This window comes from Trametes versicolor, assembly GCF_000271585.1.
Source record: "Trametes versicolor FP-101664 SS1 unplaced genomic scaffold TRAVEscaffold_10, whole genome shotgun sequence".
Lineage (NCBI taxonomy): Eukaryota > Fungi > Basidiomycota > Agaricomycetes > Polyporales > Polyporaceae > Trametes > Trametes versicolor.
Window position 1 is genome coordinate 610906 of NW_007360330.1, and position 13457 is coordinate 624362.

General features: G+C 58.9%; 3 protein-coding genes across 3 annotated transcripts; all 3 read right to left on the reverse strand.

Annotated features, from left to right (window-relative positions):
• Positions 1-694: 694 nt before the first annotated feature.
• On the reverse strand, positions 695-1582 carry TRAVEDRAFT_22674 (uncharacterized protein; the record flags this gene model as incomplete). Its single annotated transcript, XM_008043519.1, has 4 exons — positions 695-848; positions 884-1020; positions 1084-1289; positions 1342-1582. 4 exons carry the CDS (start codon positions 1580-1582, stop codon positions 695-697), a joined length of 738 nt encoding a protein of 245 aa, XP_008041710.1.
• A 5221-nt stretch (positions 1583-6803) lies between these two features.
• TRAVEDRAFT_50926 (uncharacterized protein) lies at positions 6804-8254 on the reverse strand (the record flags this gene model as incomplete). The annotated part of the gene is made up of 2 exons (XM_008043751.1): positions 6804-7334; positions 7391-8254. The coding sequence occupies 2 exons, from the start codon at positions 8252-8254 to the stop codon at positions 6804-6806; spliced, it is 1395 nt and encodes a 464-aa protein (XP_008041942.1).
• A 4450-nt stretch (positions 8255-12704) lies between these two features.
• On the reverse strand, positions 12705-13328 carry TRAVEDRAFT_50927 (YjgF-like protein; the record flags this gene model as incomplete). The annotated part of the gene is made up of 3 exons (XM_008043752.1): positions 12705-12732; positions 12791-12849; positions 12924-13328. 3 exons carry the CDS (start codon positions 13326-13328, stop codon positions 12705-12707), a joined length of 492 nt encoding a protein of 163 aa, XP_008041943.1.
• Between the last annotated feature and the right edge of the window lie 129 nt (positions 13329-13457).

Here is a 13457-nt window from a genome sequence, read left to right on the forward strand (position 1 = left end):
GGATGCGCACGAGTGTCTAAGGGAAGGGTGGAGCGCCAGTCGGGTGTTCTTCAGTGACAAGCTAAGTACCATGCGTGATTGAAGTTACAGTAATGACTACGGCTGCAAGTACACGAAACGCAAGAACTACAGCTACGCAGCATAACGTGAACGCAGCGACGAATAAAGCCCCACATATACTGATCGTTAAGAGAGTGGACAACTGAAGAAACCTGCAAAACGAATGTCTTCCGCCCCGAACGTGAGGCTGGTCTACGAGCCCACGCGCTTCTGAATGCATTCACTGGACCCTTCATTTGCAGAGACATTCATACGCAACGGGCTATCGCAGCGGATCCGTTTCGTAGGCGCTGACATCGAGGTGCAATGGCGCGACAACGACTGAGATCCGCGACTTCGCCGTAGGGCCCTTACCGCAGGTGCTTCTTCCGCGCGACTTGGTGTTCATGCTGACAGTGTATGATAACTCGAACGGCGCAGCTAGACCTCGTTTGCCTCATATCTGACTATGAAGCGCAGGTGTGCCCGCGCAAGGCGATGCTAACGATTGAGAGTGTGCTCGGGGATCTCGTGTATAGCATTATACAACAGAGAGGCGCGGCGACATGCGCGCGAGTTCGCCTCATGGAACACACGTACGTCCGTCCTCTCTACACCCAGTGAGTCTGACGCGCTCCGAAGAAAAGTCGACCGTCTACCAGCGCGATGGGTCTCCCGCCCCCTCGATCTGTATCATACCCGAGAGCAGATCAGACGCGAAGACGCCGACCCTCCACGCCGTAGTGCACAAAATCACAGTCAAACTCCACAGTGCGCGGATCGTCGGGATCGTCAGCGACCAAAGCCATCTGCGACATGCGGATTCGTGAGTAGGTGACCACACCGTACAGGGCTGACGATGGCGTACTGCAGGATCGTCGGTAGCCATGAGATGACGCGTTGTGAGAAGGCCCACAACGTGGCCCAGGCCTCAGGCGACAGTACCGATACCAAAACTCCGAGGACGATGATACAGGGGACCTGTGGTGCATGGATTAGTACCTGCCACTTTCCGGATGACAGCGTAAGTCAAAATGTTCTCACCAGAATGAACAGGTCCGGGATAAGGCTAGCCTCTGGTGCTTTGCGGCGGAAGGAATGCACAGGTGTGAAGTTGAAGATGGCCGATTCCTTGACGGCTCTGGAGGGCCCGACGTCGAAACCGGCCTCGTCGAAGAGTTTGAGCTGTGCGAGTGCCCTCCGCTGCTTCCCGCGAAGGATCTCCAGCCATTTGATATGCCCAGGATCAACTATAATGGTGGTCAGCGCAGAACTACGCGGGTTTCTGGCCGCTGTACGCACCTTCACCGAAGAACCTCACATGCTGCATCGTACGCGCATCGTACTCCGCCTCCAAGGACATCACATACAACTTGTTCGCTTTGATCACCCGTTTGGCCTCGGATCTGTACAACGCGCGAATCTCGCTCCGACTCAGCTTCCCCGGGTCGAGCGCCTCGTTCTTGGCGGACAAGATCTTGTACTCTCTGGTGAGCGCCGCGTATTCTGGGCCGTGTTTCGAACAGTACGAGCCCAACCCCATGGTCCTCTTTGTACAAGGCGTCGATTTGTCCTGCAAGAGAGCTCGGCAAGGCTTCGACGTTGTCTGGGCCATCGCAAGACCTCCCAGCGGCGTGCGCTCTGCAGTCTATCGCGGAGCTTGGGGGAGCTTGTACATGTGGTGGCACGGACGAAAGAGACGTGGCATTGGTTCCATGCGAGACGCTGTCAATTTTGGAGGAGCGCCCTAGTTAGAGTTTGCACGCTATATGCGCCGCCCTCGCCGAGGAGTGCATGCACCATGTTGCTGTGGTTTCTCTCGTCCCGAATTGGTATTAATTGCACTGTAAATGAGTTCCGGTCATGCACAATGTTCCGTCATGATAGAAAGCTCACTAGTGGTTCATCGCCCAGCATTATAAACACGAAGACGCTCGATCAAAAGTACAAAGAAATGGAAACAACTCGTGCCTTTCGTTGTTTGTGAGTCGAACTTCGGTAGGACATGGTGTGATGCTCCATGGAGGATCAGCCTGAGTCTGCGAGGCTTTTGGTAAGAGAAATCTTCGAAGAGTAGCTTGTGCGGGATTCGAACACAGGACCTAGCTCGGGCCGCGGCGCGGTCGCCCGGATCTGCGCTATACAAGTAGACGCCGGTACTCTTCGCAGCTTCGTTCCGCTCCGCGTCCTCCTCCGTAGTGCCCGAACGGCTCTGTCCATTCAGTTAACCCTTCATCCTAGACATTTGAATACAGGCTGTGGCTGAATTGAACCTGCGCGGCATTCCCGCCCTACTCGTGTACAAATTATGAAGAAGGTCGGATTCTGCGACTGTCCGTTCATTTACCTTGGTGACTCGGGATTCATGCTACTTGCCTTGACGTCGCCAACGGGCTCCGCCGGTCCGTGTCCGTATATGAGACACACACGCGTCGTGCAAGTGGTTTTGAATGAGTACCACGCTTATGTCTCCGGATTCGTCGGCACGGAAGCTGAGCAGTAATTTCGTGAGTCTATAACGGTCTGCACTGCACGGTGGGTTCTTTGACAACTTCGCTGAGACATTTCACCGCAGGAATGTATCAGTGCTCAAGCAATGTAACCCGTCTTGTATACATGCATACGCCCGACTCACACGCCGTCTCCGCCGTCCCCGGCCACTCCGCATCCCCCTCTCAGGGAGCAATCAACGTTCGATCATTAACATTGGCAATCACGATCGAGCCGTCACCCCCGCCGCCGCCCCCTGCCCACCAGCAGCCATCGGGCAGGCGGGGACCTTGCCATTGGACGGGGGACGCCGATATCCCACAGGAAAAGATCTAGTGTGGTTGCCGGGTGGCACCTTCGTGTCCAGGGTCGCCGAGTGACACAACGGTCTTGTTTGCTGATCGGGATCTCCTGGGCGGACGTGTATCTCGCACGATCCCCGTCCCCAGATCCCTGTTAGAGCATAAATGCTGGGTGAGACGGATACATGGACCTACACGGTCCCATAGAGGTCCATGTCGCGGAGAGGTGTCCTGAAGAGGCCATTTGTGCTGAAGAATACGAGCGCTTAAAGCTATTGCCTTGATCACAGTCATGCGGATGTCTGGGCACACTCCTTATTCCGCGTATTTGTTAACAGTAAATAATTCACAGTCGGAGCCATCGTACAAACCTACATACTTGCAAGCACACTGAATGCAACGAACATTGAGTCCGCTGGTGCTGCTAAAAACCCAATTTGGACTAGGAGTGCGGGATAGTGGCTGTGCTAGAACCACGTGGACTGTGTCGGGCCGCCTTGCGACATTGACGCGCAGTGCCACTCAGCCACAACGCGAACGCGTCGGAGCCGGACGCGTTCCCGACGACGACGTCCTCCTCTTTTCACCCTTTCTCTCCCACCATCCACCCCACCTGCCCTTGTTCCCCTTTCCCTCACTGGTGCCTGTGCCGAAGATACACAACGAGCATGCAAGAGGTGTTTGAAGGCACCGTTCCTCGAACTCTGGGCGTCTCGTCTCGTATGGTGCTGCGGTAACGCGCCCTTACGCAGTGGGTCGCGAAAGAAAGTCTACCTCGAAGACGACTTCAGCCCTATGCTGCTTACGATGTCTTGTGAAGGATCCAGTAGGCCGATGAGCTACTTCTATGCGCATATATGCGCCCTATATGCATATCCAAGCTCGATGGAGCATCTACCGCGGTCCCTCCCCAAGCGACGTCTCCTTCATGTGCAAGACGACATGTCAGCAGACCAAATCTCTCATGGCAGGCAAGTCTGATGCCATGCAGCGCTCTCATGTGTGGACTCAGTGACAGACGTTTCGTCTGCATGTGGGTACCGACACTCACAACCACTTACAGTGTGCAGATAGACGACGCGCATCATCCGTGCAGAGAAGCTTGACGATGGAGCATCCTCACAGTTGCCTTCGCTCCAGTCTCAAAGGTTGCGAAGACGTTATCTACGGTTAACATCATTTGTGCGTACACTGTTCTGGTTTCTGTCATCTCAACCTCTGACCAGTGACCGCCCGAACAGGTTGACAAGTGCCCACCTGCAGAAAGCCTCTTTGCTAACTATCAACTCTTCATTGGGGCAGATTCAAATGCTCGCTTTGGTTCAGCCGACTTGACAGCGTTGACATGCAAACTTCAAAGGACTACGCGTGGCTGGTGTTCGTGTGTTTCATCGTCGTTCCGGCTATCCCACTGACGTTCTGGTGTGCAGCCGATACTATTCGAGTGCAAAGGACAAGGTATTACCCCCGCGTAGCCCGACATACCTCGCACAACCACATTCTCACCCCTCTATCATCACTCTTCTGTCGCGCCACAAACACCGAATCGGGAAGGTCTGGCCTAGTACTGAGAACCCAGAGGCTATTCTCGGGCGTCCATCCAGTGCGTGGCGAGCCTCATGGCGGATGCTCCTCGCCTCGTTCTGCCCCTCGTTGTCGCCAGCCACACAGAGGCGCCGGCTTTGACGCTGTTTCATATACTTCGACGCTGCGGTACCACCCACGCCTTTCACCATTCGACCCGGCCCCTCTCTCCGACCTCCTAGTCTCCACAGCTCAGCCTTTTCTACGTTGCTCTTGTCGCCGCTACTCTAGGAGCTGCAGTGCTTTATGGTCCGAGGATCAGTGGCCGCTCAAACCGCGGCCTCGCGTCATTGTGGACGGACTCCGAGGCGCGGCTGCACCCGCCGAGGACCAGGAAATCTCTATTTGGATGGCCTTGTTCGTGCTACTATTGCGGGGCCGGCAAAGTTCAGTGAGCGCATCGCGATTTCGGTTGCTGCAGTCATGACGCGAGCTAAAGCAGCCATTTTTCATTCTATATACAGGTTAGTCGAAGTTCATGACCATGACCTTCACCATGCATGAAGCTTCAATCGTTCGCCGTGACGCTGTCCATGAGGCCATGAGGCTGGAGCAGGGACGACGCGCTCAGCGCGCGGGCGCCCATGCACAGCATCGCTGGGCGCGATTACGCCTACAAACCACCTCGTTGCTGATTAGTTCGCGCCCGAGGTGATAGCAAGGCGCATGCCCTGAGGTGAGCCAACCTGCAGCCTGGTTATAAAGAAAATACAATTGTTCGGGAAGGGACTCTACACACCCGCGATACCCGTCTCTCTGTACTGGCACGACGAACGCGTCCATCCTCCACCGCCTCCACAACGCCTTCGATTGCTTGTGTTTCTGGCAAACTTGGTGGCACGATGGCGCTGACGGTGGCTGTCGCTGCGGCCCGGCTCGCGTTGGAGTGCTTCTATCTGCCGCTGCTCTCCCGCGCCCGTCTTCTACATTTGGAACAAATATCATCCGGCTCGGGATGGCTTGGTACGACTCAGCACCTGCGGACCCTAGTCTAGTCCAATTGTGCAGCTCCTCTCGATCGTGTTCGCTGCCGCGCTTTTCAAACCAGAGGTGAGTCTCCCATCCGTCGCGGGCGTTGATGTGTCTAGAGCTACAGGTACGCGCGTCGGTGAGCTGGCATCGCGCGCTGACGTCGATGGCGTGGACCATTGGCCAGGCGGGGGTCGCGATTCGTGGGGTGTCTACGTGATGCCTTCTCCAACGATATCATTGGAGGTGAGTACGTCGTCCATCTAGACCGTCCTGAGACCCCTCCGGTTCTCCCTCTGATACTGATATTGCGCTTGTTAGTACCCTAGATCGACCGTCGGTACTATAACCCGACTCGTGCATGAGCTTCCTTATGGATGACATCTCGACTATGCTCTTCCGTGCGCCATATGCGATGCGGCTTAATTGACGCCTTCTTCTCACCGGGTCCAGCTCGATATGTCCCGGAACTATCAAGGTTCTCAGCGATGCATGGAACGTCGTACACCGCTCGGAGCCTGTACATGCAGGCGCTGCCCTCTATGACCGCACCGTGCGCCGTACGGAATACAAGGGCAGCGCCATGCACTATCGATATTGCGCCCCACTCTCGCGCACGCCCTCATCTCCGTCGACGATACTCCGCGAACGCTCCCTGGCAACGTACCCGGCCTGGGGCCCACACGGCGGGGCCTGGTAGCGCGCACACGCCTTGTACTCTGCGCGTCAGCCGACGCGGGGTGCTGATGGAACGTATGTTCTAAGCCCTCTCCGCGCGCCCGTTTTGCTGACATAAATCCTAACCTTACGGATTAGGCCAATCATCGAAATCACCCGCAGGCTGGAGGCACTCGGGGCGTGATGGGCTTCTCCGGCTCTGGGCCGGAGGACGTGTGCCCCGTGTCCCTCAATCAAGCAGCCCCCGTCCGCTCTCGGCGCGCCAGGAACCAATCGCGCGCAGAGTTACGTCCATCGGGCTTCCGACCGCATGCTCCCCCCTTCCCGTAATAGGGCGCGCAGGCGTTCTGGCGACGGAAGCTTACAGGTGCGTCCACGAGAACGTCTATTCCATCGGAAGGGGAAAGTATTTACAAAATAAAGATCCGGGACGCGGAAATAACCTAGCAGAGTACGTGGGCGTGCGCCGGAATAGACAAAGGTCCTACGGAGACTGATGAAACCCACAGAGACTCCTCGCCGCTGGGGCGAGACAAATAATTGATACAGTGCGACGCGTCGCGGGGGATATGATACAGTTTACAGCGGACCTCACCTTGGGCGGGGCCGGGGATGCGAGGACGAGGACGACGAGACCAGAGGGGAGCGCGACGAGGACGACAACAGCGAGATAAGCAATAAACAGGCGAGGAAAATAACGAGCGGTGAGTGGGAAAGATGGGCGCGCGGCTAGCCGTTCTTCTACATGGCGTACGTGGGCACGGATGCCATGTATGCCGGGGGGAATGCGGCGGCGTCCACGGGGTCGACGGCCGGGCGCCCATAGTAGCTCGCGAAGTCGTGCTTGGCTGGGGCCGCGAAGCCCTCTGCCCCGAACAACATCTCGACGCCCGCGGGCGCGCAGTACGCGGGAAGGCCGGCGGGGGTGTAGAGCTGCTGCTGCTGAGGTAAGAACTCCGGGGACTGATCGTAGCCCTCCTGCAGCTGGGGAAGGTGATAGTTCTCCATCACTGACATCGGATCGGAGAGACCGTGCATGACGGAGTACGTCGGGGGCGTACCGGGCATGCTCGAAAGCGGGGACGACGGAGTGGTCCAGCTGTCCATGAAGGAGGTGTCGATCTGGAGGGCGGGAGCGTACCCGGGGACGCAAGACTCCTGGGAATCCTGCTGGTACACCTGGTATCCCTGCTGGTCAAGGGGGTCGCATGCCTGATACGGCGGCATCGCGGGGGTCGCGGTGTTGTCGAAAGAGAATGTGTTGAATTCATCCTGCGGAGGAAAGGTTAGCACGTCGCCAGCAAGAGGAAAAGCGACAGGACACTCACAAATGAAGGATTGGTAGGAGGGAGCGAGTAGGAAGGAGTAGTGGGGCAATATGGCGACGAAGGTGAGCTGTACCAATCGCTCTCCGTATCCGCCTCCGACGGTAGCGGCGAGGGCGTCGCGCACTCTTGCGACAGTTCGCGCGGGGCCTCGGGTTGCGAGCTCGAGGACCGCTTGGCCTGTCGCTTGGAGGGCGTCGACGGCTCCGGACTGAGGAAGGAGGGATTCGAGCGTTCGGTGTCGGGCGCCGGCGCGGAGGACGAGCGTCGGTAGTGACGCGCCGTGATCGGTGCTTCGAAGCGGGTGACGATCTCGGGGACGTGGACGCGGTCGAACTCCTGGATGGCCTGGTCGAGCTCGCGCCCCTTCTTGCCCTCGACGAGGAGTTGCGCGATCTTCGTACAGCGCTTGATGTCCTTGGGCTCGACCTCGCGCACCTTGCGCTTCTCCGCAGGCGCCTTGCCCTTCGTGTGCATGGGGCGGAACGCGTACTGGGGGAACTTGCGCTTGTGCTCCTCGAGAGCGGCCTTGGCCTTGGCGTGCCAGACCTGGCGCTCTTCGTGGGGGAGGTTCTGCCAGGTGAGCCCGATGATCTTCGAGAGCGTGCTGTGGTTCGTCTCGACTTCGGACGAGACGTGCTGCTGCTTGATGAAGGACGAGCGGAAGAGGATGAACGCGTTCGGCGGGCGGGGGATGTGGTTCTCGGGTTTCTTCTTCGCGTGGGCGGCTGCTGCGCGGCGCGAGGCTGCGCTGCAGTCGTCGCTGGCGGGGAAGAGGAGGGACTCTGCGCATGGCTCGGCGGGGCTGGGGGGGTCGTTGTAGGTACCGGGCGTGATGTTCGGCGCGAAGGCGATACTGTGCGACATGGACTCGATTTTGACGGAGACGTCCGTCGTCAGTCGAACATCTAGCACGGGGTCGCTATCAGTCACACCGGTGCGACGCCGATCGCTGTGTGTGCTGCTACCTTGCGCTGTGCAGCGCTTCGATGAGCGAACGCGTTCAACAGGCATTGCAGGGAGAGGACCGAATGAGGCAAATGCCGATGGGTGCACAGCGGACGCAGAGGGGACGGGTGACTCGAGGCCGGGGACGTGATGGAGGAGGAGGGGTGTCGCAAATGGAGAATTGGTGGGAGATTACATACGTCTTATAGCGGGCGTGAGCACGGGGGTGTGAACACGCCCCCAACTCCGAAATCGAGGCGTTAATGGTCAGTCGACGCTTGCCCGATCCAGCGAATTGAAGTAATCTCGCTAACCTCCAACGTATTTCTTGTCCGATAAGCCCCGCGGAAGCGGCAACTCTGGTCCAGCACAAGGGAACCCTCATTCCCAGCCAGGTCACGGTCGCTTCGCCTAGCCGCCCGCCCGGCTGATTATCCTTCCCAATTACGTTTTTGCAGCCGGCGCACGTCAACGGTGGGAGGCGGCCAGCGAGAGGTCACCGGGCGCAACGTCGAGCTCCCCCCGCGCCGCGCGGGGTGGAGGCCGCAGCGGGGCGGGACCATAGAGGTCGGTGGACGATGGGATCGAGATGCGCATCGAGCATGACGATGAGGTGGGACCGATATTGCGATTTCCGCTATGCTGATTCGAGCAGGTGTTGTTCTCGCGTGGAATCCAAGGCCCGAGCGCGCGCCAGGAGGCGCCAGGGTGCGTGTGCGTAGCGATGGCGATCCATTTCATCCGTCCGAGCCCGTCCCGCCGAGCACAAGCTGCCTTGTAGGTTGTGCGTTGTGTCCTCGTCGCCCCCATTGTGCCTGTCGGGCCCCCCGCGGCGGCCAGGGACGACGCTCGGCGTAGTATAACGCCACATCTGGGATCCGATTGACTACGCTGTCGGCCAGATCAGACCAGCGGAAACAAATCGTCGAGTTCGATCATCATCAATAGGCGTCGGCCTGGATCAGCGGTCGATGGTGGCCCCCCATTTGCCTCCACCAGCAGCGGACGGGCCCCGCCTCGGACTACACACAATGCTTTCCTTCCATGCCTCCATCTATAGCCGTTGCGACCGGACGGACATCTTCTGGGTCTTCCACTCTCCAGAGCGACACTAGAAGCGCGGAACTATTTGCAGATCTACATCAACTATAGGCGCCTACAAATCACGACGGGCTCGGAGTTGGCAGACTGATGGCAGTATGCTTCCGTGATGCTAGAATTGTCCTGCCCGCTGGAGGGGCGGGATTTTCTGTTCCCTCCGTCCTCCGATGGACCCTGTACCTACAGCTACCCGCGCGCCCTGCAGGGTCATCAATCCCACCTCCCGAGTGATTTACCTCATGTCAATCGCAGCCGGACGGCCGTAGACGAAGCAGGTACTTCAGGGTACTTCACGCGCCAAACCCAGAACTCTCCCTGAAGTGCAGGCGCCCGCCATCCTTCCAGATTCCCTTGTCAGGCCTACTGCTCTCCACGGTCCATTCTTGTGCGCACACAAGGCATTGCCGCCCACGGCACACCGCCGACGCCCAGCAAGGTGCCGCCAAACCCCCGAAACGGCGAACGCTCCACGACAGGACGTGGGTGCGCGCACGCGTATAACGTGCTAGGAATCTGCCGCGCATGTCATATCATGACGCGGGATGCCCGCGAAGTAGCGGCCAGTCCAGGAAGCTCGCGGGGCTCTGACGTGCTCGCCCGCGTACGCGAGCGATGCGGGAAAAGCGTTCTCGCCCGCCGTTCCGCGTGACTGCGCTCGGGGCCTTTTGCGTTTTCATATGCCGCCTGGTGAGGGTCCCGCGGCGAACTCAGGGGTGCAGTATCGACGCCCAGGGAGTCGACTAAATGGCGCGCCTGCGTGCATATCAGAATGGCTGCTTCCCAACGCACCGAAGACGCACCGGAGCGTTGCAAAGGTCCTGGGGACGCGCCACCACATCTAGGCAACCTTGTTGGCTGCGAAGGCCCGCGCAGCACTAAGCCCCATAAGACAAGAGGAGCGTGCGGGGGAGCATCCAGATCGCCCGCAGTGGCTGTTCCCAGCTGCAGAGGAGCGTCGGCGCAGAACGCTGCTGCTATCGCGCACATGACCGGCGTACATGCAAATGCTCGCTTGTTTTCGCCTTCTCGCGTTCTCAGACGCACCCGCTGCCCCGCGATGGACACCGATAGCGCGTATACGTCCGGATGAACCGGCCGAGCGAAGCTCGAGGCTTCTGCAGCAGCGCCAGTTCTCCTGCCTCTTTCGCAAGGATCCTACCCAAGCACGCGTCAGCGCGGAATCTACAAGGGACACGCAGAGAGACCCACTTGCCTTTCCCATCCGACCACGCCCCCTCCACAACGTGGCCGCCCTCGTACACGTGTACGGGACTAATGACCGCCGTCCGTGGTGCGCTCCATTTTACGCACAGCCCGAAGGGAAGGGCCCGGGCGGGCGCAGGCTAATCCGTGCAGCAACTCGATAAGCCTCCGCGCGTCCAACGAGGGGCGGGCAGTGACTTACTTGGTGCTCCGAGTGATTGTTTACGCCTTTTGCACGGGCCGTGACGGAGGCAAGCCCCTCTCCTGTCGTGCTCTGGACCAGGCGGCCGCGCACGAGGGGACGCAAGGGGCAGGCGCACTGCTCCTTCGCATATGTGGCGGTACGCTGGTGCGCCACGCATGCGGGCCTGCCTCGAGGCGTCCCCTCCCGAGGGGTAATTTCCGCCTCGCGCACTGCGGTGAAAACTCACCCGCCCGTACTTACTGCCGCGGCGAAGTGTGCGCTGGCAGCGTCCATGCTGCGCTAGCGGATCCAGACATCATCCCAGGGACCCAAGCGCGGCTGGTTGATGGGACGCCGTCAAGCACCGGTCCGACGCTGGGGGCTCCCGCGCATTTTTGCACTTGTTCTCCACCAGAATCCCTGGCGACGCTGGAAGGCCCGCGGCTTCTCAGAAGGACGAAATGAACGTGCGAAGACGAAGACGGCACAACGCCGGGAGGGCATCGCGCCCCAGGCTTCGGCGCGTGGAAGCAGCCCTTTCACTCCGATCGCTTGGTGGGGGTGGGGGGGGGACCATGTGTATCTGCGCCGTCCGTCAGCACATGCCCGCGGAGCGCGAGCCTCGGCTACACCGCAGAATACAACGCAGCAGCGCAGTAGAGATGGTACTTACCGCTTAAGTCGAGCTGTGGGGTGTGTATCGGGAAGGCGCCGCAGCAAGTGCTTAGCTGCCCTCACCCAAGGCCAAGGTTCGGCTTCCGTGCGAGAAGATGGCCTCTAGCGCGAGATGTGCACCGCATACGGGGTCGTAGCTGTTGTTCAGGCCTAAGAACACAGAATGACAAGGAGGGCGTTAGCGTGCGTTGCAGAGATATGGCTGTGATCCGAACCGGACGCAGCACCGATATTATTCAGAGCTGGCGTTCGGTGTCGTCCGAGTGATGCGCCCGTCCGTAGCTGCCTTCAAGGTTGTCATGCGGGTTTCTGTGGCAGCGACAAACGAGTTTGACGGCTGAGAGGTGCATTATTTCGTCACCAGCGGAGGCGAGCAGCGGTACCGACAAGCGCGACGGCGAATGGCTAAGATGAACGTCGGCGAGTACCTAGCGCAAATGCTCTGAGGCGTGCCCCCCACTGCAGCGAGCTAGAACAATATTACCGACCGGAAATAACGACCCAAGGCCGCCGAGAGATCGAGTGCACGGTAGTTGGCTCCCGGCCTAGGACAATGCCGTCGCGAGGAAGCGGAAGCGATTGAGTCGTATGGTGTGGTGCTAACACCAGCCGCTCAGCGATATTTAGCGGCTGGATAAGGCCGACAATACTTCGAGGCAGAGGTAACGACGGGTTCAGACCATTGTGATTGAACAATGGCACCTGCGGTGCGCCGTTTTACGCGAGGGGCGGACTACAGGCGCACAGGGAGCCCGGCCGCCGCCTCGCGCAGGACGCCAGGGGTGCCATGCTGCGCGTCTCGCCTTAGATTTCGTAGGCAACGGATAGTGGAGCGTTGCATGCACTGGGAGAGGTGCCAAAGGCAACGTCTCACAGCGCATACAGCCGCATCGGTTTGAGAACCGCTGTCCTGCCATATTGACTTCTTGTACTTCCGCACGTTGGACTTTGGTAGCGATGCTTGACCACTTGCAAGCATGCCCCAACATGTGCGAGGACTTGGCCCCGATGCCTGCAGCCGGAGAGACAATTGTTGAGTCCCATACGCACTCCTCATACTTCATACTTCAGCGAAGACTAAGCACAACGAGAAGTCCTGAGCATGCAATTTACGTACGCTGCAGCAGATCACGTCAAAGCGGATACACTCAGGGTCGATGCGAAGCCGTTACGCTGATCGCGTTGAAATGTGGGTGTAATAGGATTTTAGTCGCGAATGATGGACTTGACACCGCTAATGAGATTGCTCTGGTCATTACGCGTACATTCGAGGTAAACGAAAGGCGACTCACGTCCACCCGTAGTCATCGACTGGATATATGCGCACACAAACGTGTTTGTTGACCGACGGCTTGATACCCGAGGTCACTGCAAAACCGAGCATGTTCGACCCCACGCATATATCGTTAGGAGAAAGACACGTACCATAGTCACGGCATCTGCCTCGATTTCGACGAGCATCTCTGACGACACAAACTGCGCACCGACGATCATCGTCGCCGCAGGGCCGACTTCTCCCAAAGCCTCCTTCAGCGCCTTCCCGATGCTGTCCGCGTCCGAGCCGTGCATCACGAACATGCGTACGCGGATGATGTCGTTTGCGGTTCCTCCCAGTCCTTCTACCGCCCTGACGATTTCCGCAAAGATAGCCCGCGCTTGGTCGTACGCAGAGCCGGGATAACGCAGTTGGCCGGAGACGGGATCGATTGAGGTGGTGCCGGAGACGGCGATGAATGGACCTCGTCGGACAGCCCTGGAGTACCCGAACTCCTTCTCGTATGGGTTGGCGGTTTGAAACCGTTGGGATCCTGGGGAGGCTAGTGCGGTCATGAGTGGCTATGCGTGGATGTCGCTCCGACAGCGAGCGCAATGAGATTTATACTCACCTCCGCCGCCGCCACCACTATCTATCTGCTCTTCATGACTCCGATCTTGACATGACTCGGGCTGGACTCAGTG